Here is an 11,030-nt window from a genome sequence, read left to right as displayed (position 1 = left end):
GTGAGGAGATGAAGAGGCATAAAAGAAAGCCATAATTGAGATGGCAGCAAGGTTGATCGAGAGTGATTCAAGACTGGTGTACCATCCATTACTGATCATTACCCAAAATCAGAAGAACTTTAACTTTGCACTGTTATTCCTTCCAGATACACTTCAAAATATGATGAATTGTCTGTTGGAAAAAACATGCAATGTAAAGTGGCTAATATTGGACAAGCCATTATACAAACAGTCAGACCTCAGGCTGTTGTTGCACCACTCCAGATTAGTCTCACTGTGCAGGAATGTGGTTCTTTGGAACTAAATGAAGTGGAGACGCCCAAGGTGAATTGCTACACTGAATAATCCCAGCATTAAGTAAAAATTGAAACTCATCTTTAGCAGCCTTGAGCTTCTCACCTGTCAATGGTCTTGCCTTAAATTAAATTGGGGCAGTCACATATATCTATACAATGGCATATAATTCCTTCCAGGTGCTTATTATTGGTCAATTGCAATGGGATGGTAAGTATAGGGAATTCTGAAAGAAGAGCAATAGCTTGAATAATTTTCCCCATAATGCACCACATGTGAAAAGATAGGGACATGAGAAATCTTAAGGGGAATGGTGAACCTGGTGGATGTATAAAGTAGTAACCAGTTCTTACAATAAAAAACTAAGGATTTAGCAATGAGAAACTCTGTTCCAAGGATGGGGTGTATGATATCAGCAACTACAAAGGACCATGGGAAAGAACATTTAATACGTTGAATACCAAGTTCCATGTCTACTTCACTATACATACATATGTGTGTCCTTGAAGCATTTGTAAGAGGAATTACTGTTGGCCTAAGATAAGGAGATAATTCGGAGTTATAGGGTAAGAGTGACATTTAGGAACTGGTATATATGAGGAATTCATGGCTCTTTGATCCTATTGAGGTACTTGTTACAAATGGCAGTCTGGTGGTTCCAAGGGGTACTTCTGCAAACTGCCCATCAAGTTTTCTGACTGACTAGACCTAAGAACTGGGGATGAGGGACAGGCATTAGAGTGTGAATCAGGCAAAATATTACTGTAAGTGGAGGAAAGTATGCACCAATGTTTACATGATTTAACTTGATACAGGTGATACACATTTGTTGCCACTGACCATCATGAAGCAGCCTTACTTCTATAAGAATGTTAATTGAAGCTGAGCTTCTGGTGCCACTAGTATTAAACACTACACCTAATAGTGGTTGAATTGAACATCCATAGTCATTTACATTAAGAATGGCAAGCTATTATGGCTCTTGCTAGGATGTAGCTTATGGCACCATATTTGCATCTCTTTGTTTCAGTGATGTGTCATGGAACATGACATATATATATATATATATATATATATATATATATATATATATATATATATATATATATATATATATATATATATATATATATATATACACACACACACACACACACCAAGAGCTTTTCCCCCTTATAAGGGAGGTAGTTAAGTCTGAGGCATGTACCTATTCCCACCCATTTCACTCCCCCCCACCACCCTTTCCATCCCCTCCCATCTTAGCTCCTCGTGGATGACAGGTCATGGTGCAATCAGTTCTAGAATCTTATTTGATTTCTCAGAGGTGGAAATACACTGCATAGGTAATTTGAGATCATTGCTGATAATTACACCGAAATAATTTTCACTATCCACTTTCGTTAATGAATTTCCATATAAGTTGTAATCGTACCTATTGCAATTGTTATTTTTACCTATGTGCATAACCTTACATTTACTTAGGTTAAATTTCATTGGCCACTTTTTGTATCATCAGCAAATTTGGAGACAACAGATTTCAGTCTGGTCTATAACAGTGGGAGGCACTAAGAAATTGACTGGTGGGAAAGAAAAATGGAGTAGAAATAAGAAAAGATGAGGTAAAAGTAGTTTTTAAAATGATGATAGCAGGTAAGGCACTTGGGTTGGATGGGTGTCATACAGGCTGTCTGAAGAAGGGAGACACAGTAATAGAGGGGTGGTTAGTAAGATTGTTTAATGTGTGTCTCAGGGAGGGTAGAGTGCTGGAGGAGTGCCTATGTAATGCCGGGATTCCGGTTTCTATTAATTTTATATGTATATAGGTTTAGGAGTATATCAGGTATCAAGGTAGTCATAAATATAATTAGACAAGACATAACACCCCTATGTGACCGCTCACAGTCTGCGGAAGTGCCGTTACTATAGTGACGAAGGACCACCCTTTTCCGACCCTATTGCACCCTTCAGGGTTGCGCGATAAAAAATGGTGTGCCCAACTTGTCCGGATCCATCAGACAGAGCTTAGATAGGGATCATGACCAAAGATTCCGCATTTTTAAGTGTAAGACTAGGAGAGTGGCGATAATCCCATAACACGGGAAATATAGACAATTAGAAACGCCTGATGTAACTCGATTAGGATGGGTGATGACATACAAGGTGGTTAGACAAAACTATTGCCAGGGTTAGGTGATAGGAGCCTGATTGGAGGGAAGGTTCGTGCCTAATCGAGCATAAGGTGTCATTATAAGACCTCGACTCTACTCTTTTATACATCTAAACTATCTTTTCCCGTGCCAAGTGCCTTAAATTCTCGATCACGCAAGATACCAAAATTCTTCTATAAGTGTATTATCCTATAGTTCTAAATATAATATTGGACTTCATTCCAAATCTCAGTGTTCAATCATAAATGTTCTTGATTTATTCATCGGAAATGAGAAGACAAGTGAATAAATAATATGCATTTCAAAGTTGAAAATCTAATTTAATTCAAATAAAAATGCACCAGAGAGCATTATGTATGTAGGTTTGCTGTTTGTGATGTACATGGAGTTTTGTGAGACAAACGAGGTGATGGTTCATTGGATTTAATATCCTCATTAAGAGTGGTGCTAATTCTCGGAACAACTCCGAGGAGAACTCGGGGAGTTGCTAAATTCTATTTATAGGCACAAAGTGGCTGTTGCCACTATGGTTAGCTATAATAATCTATTCTCTTCTATTTCTACAGTGTGCAATCTTATTGCTACAATGTACAATGCATGGACTGAGTATGGACACCCAGTATTCATGCATGGGTCCATATTTACAAAGGGAGTGCATGACCACTGTCAGGTCCAACAATAATGGTGGCCTTGGGAGTTGTCTGAAGACGGACATTCCATCCTGCACCAAATGCGTGCATGAGTGCGTGTGCACGCTAGGCATCTAAAGGATTGAATATTTCCTTCAATCATCTTGCATCACCCAGGTCAAAATAACAATATGATTAATGTCACCATTACTTAAATTGCATATAGTTAATATTTGAAAAAAAGTCATAAGATTCACGGTATTATACCTGTATAGTTCCACTTTACAAAGGAAAAGGAGACGAATGTGATTGTAGTAGTTTTAAAAGGATCAGTTTGTTGAGTGTAGCTGGAGAGGCTTATGGAAGGGTTTTGATTAGGAGAGGAACAGAAGGAGGAATTGGTGAGGAACAGTGTGGGTTTAGGAAAGGTAGGGGTTTTATGGATCAGATTTTTGTGGTAAAACAGATATGTTTGAGAACTTTAGAAATAGGTAAAGATTTTTTTTTTGGGGGGTTATGGATTTGGAAAAGGCTTATGACAGGGTAGACATGAAGGAACTACAGTAGGTTTTGCAGATATATGAGATTGGAGGAAAGCTGTTAAGGGAGGTCAAGAGTTTTTATGAGAGCAGTGGATCCTGTGTTAGAAAGGGGGGCTTTATGGATTTGGAAAAGGCTTATGACAGGTTATACATAAAGGAACTGCAGTAGGTTTTGCAGATATATGGGATTGGGGGAAAGCTGTTAATGGCAGTCAAGAGTTTTTATGAGAGCAGTAGTGCCTGTGTTAGAAAGGGAAATAGAATGAGTGGTTTGAGGTAAAGGTGGGACGGCATCAGGGGTGTGTTATGTCGCCATGGCTGTTCAATGTGTATATGGATGGGGTGGTGTGGAAGGTAAAGGCAAGGGTAATGGGCAGGGGACTAGAGATGGTTAAAGAAAATGGAGAAAATAGGGAGGTGAGCCAGTTGTTGTTCATTGGCAATACTGCACTTGTGGCAATGTCAGTAAGTGATGGAGTTTGGGAAGGTATGCAATAGGAGAAAGCTGAAGGTAAATGTGGGTAAAAGTAAGGTGATATGTACAAAGGGAAAGGATGGTGCAAATGTCATGAAAGGAAAATGCAGGAGTTAAAACAAAAATAAAAACAGTCTATAATAATGCACATTTCATTAGCTTTTATACACATGATATTTAATTTAGTTGTCTTGCTTGGGATAATACAAGTAGAAAAGAAATATATTTATATGCTTTTGGATGCTGTAAGATGATTGTTATTATAATTTAAAAATATGTTTATTGTGCTTAAAAGTCTTATGTCTATGGGGTTGACTGAGAGTGATTGAAAACAGCCAATAGGTCCTTAGTTTTTCTTTACTGTGTTTGGTCGGGATCTCAAATATAAACAACACCATATGGTCTCAGATGACCACGACAACAAGCTCACCCAGTCGCAGCAGGGTTACAAAACACTACATTTCTCCTCTCAATAAACACATAATTCATAGTCACAAGGCCAGGCTATCAGGTGGTCTACAGATGCGACTGGAACGCCTCTCCGTTGTTTGTACGGAGCAATCTTTGTTATCACTTACAAGGTCTTCTCTTGGAGGTTCTACATTAGTATTATCTCCAGCAACAGGTGAATCCAACATTGGATTAAAAGAAATATTTCTCTAACTGAAGAGTCATCTATGGAAGTATTATCTGAATGGTCTAATACCTTACTCTTAAATAAACACCATGTGAGGATGGAACCTTTATTAGTACAACGTTTCGATTGTTACAGTTTTTTCAAGTACATCTGAATCTGAATTTCTAGGAAAGACCACCTCGCTTGCGCGGGATCGGTTTTTGTGGGAGGGGAAGAATGTCTGTAAGAAAATGAAAAGATAGTAGCGTATAAAAGAGGGCTATTGCCAACGGGCGAATTGCGACCGATTAGGGGTTTATAGGTGGTCGTGGCTCGGGAGAAATGGACCGGGAGCTTGGAGGGCAGCGTTGACGCCGGGGTTAGGATTAGGATCACCAACAAAAGTTTAGAAAATGGTAGGAGGCGTAGTAGTAAAGGGGGAAAAACGGAAAAATCTTTAGTGGGAGGTAAACTGAAATGAGAAGATGTAGTAGAAGAGAAAGTTAGAAAGGAAGTGAATTTTAGTCGAAGAAAAAGTAAGTGTAGATGTTTGTGCGTGTGTTGTGGCATTGTTCATGAGAGGTGTAAGTGTGTATCTTACGGGAAGTGAGTTGAGTTCACTTCCCGCGTGTAGAGCGCGGTCCTGATAAGCAACAGGTGGGGCGTGCGTTGCCTGTTTATCCCCAGGTTGGGTTTGAAGTCCTGTAGAGCTGATCCAGTGGCGGTGCGAGGGGGGGGGGGGCAGACGGGCGGTGTAAACCCGCCTGCCGACGTCAACGAAGAGATCGGTCCGTAACCAGACCGGCAGCGGCAAAGGAGATAACTCCTCGCCACCACCGCTGGCGAGCGCGTTCCTGATGAGCCACAGGTGGGGCGAGCGTTGCCTGTTTTTCCCCAGGTTGGGTTTGGGTTCCAGAAGAGTTGATTCAGTGGCGGTGCGAGGGAGGGGCAGACGGGCGGGTGTTGTATGATCTCTTTCCTTCCAATCACAACTCTGAAAACAGAGAATTACGCGATTGGGAATTGTGTGTAAATGTTAGAAGTGTAAACTCGCTCACCAGCGTCAGCGAAGAGGCCAGCGTTAGGTTGCGGGCCGGTTGGACAGAGAGGTGTCCCAAGTCTCTCCGTCGACCAGCCTGCGATCAGATTAAGGGTTCTGAGTGAGACGGTTTGGGCCTCTGCTTTTGCCAGCGAGCAAGTGTGCGTGTGCCTCTTTTCTTCCAAGCACTACTCTGAAAACAGAGATTTACGTGACTTGGGAAATGTGTGTATTCAAGTACATAGCCGTGATACACATGACTGCGATTAAATAAGAGGAACGGGAGGAACAGGGAAAGGGAAGGAGAGAGGCAGGGAGGGGGGAGGGGGTTCACTGAATACTAGGAAAGGTTAAGGAAAAGAAAGACCAAATGTCTGGGAACAGGAAAGGTTAAGGATAAGATGGAACAATTGGCTGGGTGAAGGACATTAGCTCACAATCGAGGAACAAAAGGAAGAAAATAAGAAGGGTGAGCAATTGTCTACTGAGGGTGGACAACGACCTTGAGAGGAAAAAGGGGATTTTGGAGGGCAACTAGGGATAGCTTGAAATTTTGTTGGCAATGGGTATTAAAGGAGTTTGGTGGGGGTGAGATACTGAACATGCCGCTATTTTGTTCAGTTGTTGGTTCCTTGTATGATGGCTGCTTCCAAACATTTTCTACGGATCTTGTTGGGCTCACGTACTAGAAGTTCTCTATTTTCCCAGTCCATCAGGTGGTTGCTACTGTTCCTGTGTGCAACGCACTCGTTGATGGTGACATTATGGCGGACATTGTATCGGTGTTCTCATACCCGGGTTTTTAGATCGCGTGATGTTTCTCCAATATAGGATTTTTCATATTCCGAGCACGGAATCCGATAAACACCGGCTTTATTGTCCGGTGTTTTGCTGATGTTTATTCTCGTCCTCGTGTTTTTTTTTTTTACTTGTCCTACCGGTCTGGCACACTACTTCCAAATGGGTGTTTTCTAGAATTCGAGTCAGGTTTGTGGCGACGTCGCTGGTTAGTAATATGAGACGTTTGGCTGTCCCGCCCTGCTGCCTACGGCCTTCCAGAATCTTAATGGCCTTTTTCTGCATTTATCTGAAAGGAAATCTGGAATTTTTAACTTTAAAAGTCTCCCAGATATACCAGAACTCTCCTTCAACTGTAACACTTTAGGCTAATATTAAGTAGAAAAAAGTATTTGTTTATTTTTAGGATTTGATCATGTTTATGTATAATTTTTATTTTCATATACTTGTCTTGTTCTACTCGATATTAAAACATTGGCTTAAAAATTGACGCAGCACCCCCACTAATTTTAGCTATGAGTTATCATGACCCCTCACCTTCTCTCACTTCCATCCCTCCTCTTTCCCTTCCTTCCTCTCCCTCTGTCCGCAGTTTGTCTGTCTGCATGAGTCGTTCTCGTTCTTTCCTTCCCCACATGAGGTATTGACCTGGAGAGTTTATCTCAGACGAGTTTATATAATATTACTACTGGTGGAATGACTTGAATGGTGCTGACACCCCCCCCCCCCATGAATCAGGAGCCATTCTCTTTCTCCGTGAAATCAGCAGCGAAGAGCCGCTGTCCCCCCCCCCTCTCTCCTTTTCTCGTGACCTTTGGTACAAGGTTGAACATTTAAGTGCTGGGTGACATTATCTAGTTCGATGGCAGGACAGGTTTATGACTGAGGGTCTGAACTTGGGGTAAAGAGTGACCTCTGCAACAGGGTGGGTGGGTGACCTGCATCTGGCTATCCACCTATCTATCAGGTTTCTGTCGAACCATTAATCTGTGACCCTTTCTTGGTGTGTATGGATGACCTTTCCGCATTCTCACTTGGCCCAGGTGACTCAACGAGGATAAACACATGTGCGTCATCATCGCCATCACCCAAGGTCAACCGAGCAGGCTGATATGTAAAGCTTGCTATTCTTAGCCACAGGATTATTACCTTTTGTGTTCACGTATGAACTGATGTGGATCACTTGCAAGGTTGAGATCCAAGCATCAGCCCCACCACCACCACCAAAAAAAAAAAAAAAAAAAAAAAAAAAAAAAAAAAAAAAAAAAAAAAAAAAAAAAAAAAAAAAAAAAAAAAAAAAAAAAAAAAAAAACGAAAGAGAAGGAGGGGGAGGTTTTACTAAATGACAAGAAAAACATGAATAGTACCTGTACAATTTCTTAGATAAATAAAATTTATTGTGTTTAGCTAAAACAGTAACAAAGGTACACCACTTACAAGTGTTTCTTAAACAATGCGACTCTCATCACTTATTCGAGTCAGATGAATGAGACGAACTGAATAGAATAGGTCATGTTTAGATTCAGGTCCTGTGAACCCAAATGTGGAATGTTATAGTTATTAAAATGTGGCAGCTGTAGCCAGCTGGGTCATTCCCTCCTCCCAAATCTCGTGACCAGATGAAAAAAACTAGAGCAATAAATGAGTTATTCTGATCGTAGTGACATTAGTATGTATGTAGCTATTGGATGACTCTCAGCGCATTTCTAGTTAAAAAGTAGAATGCAATATGTCATAGTACCATACAAGTGTTTCTACCTATTTGATGATAAACGGCATGTACAAAGGGTCTTTTTAGTTACAAAGGGACTTGATTATGAACTAGTTTGTGTATGAAACATCCACAATCCTATTATTACACAATCTCATAGATGTCAATCTTATAGTTACATTTTTTCCAGGGTGGAGGTAACCATATTTTCTGGAAGAGCTGTCTGTAGATGCAATATGTTTATCCTACAATGAAGAGGATCTTTCGTGACTTTGGCACAGCAATCTCATGAGTCATCTTAGATATCACATAATGACCCACAATGGCGAGAAACCTTTCCAATGTGACCTGTGCAATAAAGCTTTCTTACGAAAGACTTATCTCACTTGTCACATGGCGACCCACACAGGACAAAAGCCTTTCCAATGTGACCTGTGCGAGTCTGCTTTTTTACGAAGGAATGATCTCAAATGTCACAGGAAGACCCACACAGGAGAGAAACCTTTCCAGTGTGACTTGTGCGATTCTGCTTTTACAGTGAAGGGTAGCCTCAAATGTCACATGATAATTCACACAGGGGAAAAGCCTTTTCAATGTGATCTGTGTAATAAAGCTTTCTCACGAAAGACTGATCTAAAAAATCACATGATGACCCACACAGCAGAGAAGCCTTTTAAATGTGACCTATGCATTAAAACTTTCTCACGAAAGACTTATCTCAATTGTCACATGGCGACCCACACAGGACAAAAGCCTTTCCAATGTGACCTGTGCGAGTCGGCTTTTTTACGAAGGAATGATCTCAAATATCACATGAAGACCCACACAGGAGAGAAACCTTTCCAATGTGACTTGTGCGATTCTGTTTTTCCAGTGAAGGGTAGCCTCAAATGTCACATGATAACCCACACAGGAGAAAAGCCTTTCCAATGTGACCTATGTAATAAAACTTTCTCACGAAAGACTGATCTAAAAAATCACACGATGATCCACACAGCAGAGAAGCCTTTCCAATGTGACCTGTGCAATAAATCTTTCGCACGAAAGACTGAACTCAAACGTCACGAGATGACCCACACAGGGAAGAAGCCTTTCCAGTGTGATCTGTGCGATGCAGCTTTTAAAACTAAATCTGAAATCAGACGTCACATAATGACCCACACAGGGGAGAAACCTTTCCACTGTGACCTGTGCGATTCTTCTTTTTCACGAAAGAGTATCCTCAAGTATCATATGATGAACCACACAGGAGAGAAGCCTTTCCAGTGTGACCTGTGCAATAAAGCTTACTCACGAAAGTTTGATCTCAAACATCATGTGAAGACCCACACAGAAGAGAAGCCTTTCCAGTGTGTTCTGTGCGATGCAGGTTTCTCAACTATGGATAAACTCAAAATTCACACAGTGACCCACACAAGAGAGAAACCTTTCCAATGTGACCTGTGCAATAAAGCTTTCTCACGAAAGTTTGATCTCAAACGTCACATGATGATCCACACAGGAGAGAAGCCTTTCCAGTGTGACTTGTGCAATGCAGCTTTCTTAAATAAGGTTGGAATCAAATATCATATGGCGACACACACAGGAGAAAGGCCTTTCCAATGTGACCTGTGCAATTCTGCTTTTCCAATGAAGAGTAACCTCAAACGTCACATGATGACCCATACAGGAAAGAAGCCTCTCCAATGTGACCTGTGCGATGCAGCTTTCCCAACTGAGTTTGAAATCAAACGTCACATGATGACCCACACAGTAGAGGAACCTTTCTAGTGGGACCTGTGCGATGCAGCTTTCTCTGTTAAGGATAAACTCAAGCTTCACATGACGACCTTTCTAATGTAATCTGTACAATTCTTCTTTTTCACGAATGAGTGTTATTGTAGTTGTATTATTTTCCTTGTTCGAAAATGTATGTACATGTAGTATTATGGTGCTATGTTATTTCTTAAATAAGATTATTGCATTGTGTCGTCGTAAAATTGATGTGGCTGCTAAGTACTATAACGTAGATGGGCGTGAGAGTGTGAGAGCGAGATGTGGAAATAATTATTATTACGTATTGGGATATTCACCCATTTCCGGGATCATAGAATCCGAGAAGCCCAGGCTATTTACATAAGGACGCCGGCTGGCTGGATACTGCGACATTACTGACGTAACCAATCGAGCCTATAAAAATGACGAGGGAAGCGGGTTCGGTGTTAGAATTACAAGAGAAGCCGAGAAGGTGGGACCCATAGTCACCGTTCCTGTACTCGTCGCCCCGGGCAGTAGACGCTCTTCAAGTGACTAGAGACAACCGCCTCCTCTTCAAGACTTCACAACGTGGAAGTCCTTCTTTAGCCCCCGGTTGAGTCAATCGACTCTCAAGAATACAAGAATCCAGTGTATGTTCCTCCTCTCTTTCACGCCTCATGTTTAATTGTATACCATTTGTTAACTTTATGTATTTTTATAATGTTATATGTAATATCTTATTCATATTAAAATAGAAGTAGTAAAATATTTTGTCGTTATTTTCTCTTACCTCCATCTGATAAAGAACTAAATTTTGTCTTGTTCCACACTGGTGACATGATACTAGGTCATAGGAACACCTAAGTCCCCAAACACACACACACATACACCCCCACCACCAGGACAAGGTGGTTCTCGTAAAGGACGGGGTGTGATATCCCGAGGCCTGATCGACCACCGCATGGGATCTTTGGTTTTGATTTCTATCCATAAATCGTAGCATTATTCATTTGGCTCCAGG

The 11,030-nt window shown here is 41.1% G+C and overlaps 1 protein-coding gene across 1 annotated transcript; it reads left to right on the top strand.

The window, feature by feature from the left end:
- The first annotated feature begins 6,117 nt into the window (after positions 1-6,117).
- LOC143041093 (uncharacterized) lies at positions 6,118-10,772 on the top strand. The gene has a single exon (XM_076212793.1). It carries the CDS (start codon positions 8,561-8,563, stop codon positions 10,040-10,042), a length of 1,482 nt encoding a protein of 493 aa, XP_076068908.1. The 5' UTR covers positions 6,118-8,560; the 3' UTR covers positions 10,043-10,772.
- Positions 10,773-11,030: the final 258 nt, after the last annotated feature.

This window comes from Oratosquilla oratoria, chromosome 30, assembly GCF_046742065.1.
Source record: "Oratosquilla oratoria isolate Oo_2021 chromosome 30, ASM4674206v1, whole genome shotgun sequence".
NCBI classification, from domain to species: Eukaryota; Metazoa; Arthropoda; class Malacostraca; order Stomatopoda; family Squillidae; genus Oratosquilla; species Oratosquilla oratoria.
Note: the sequence above shows the minus strand (reverse complement) of the source record. Positions and strands in the feature narration are given on the sequence as shown.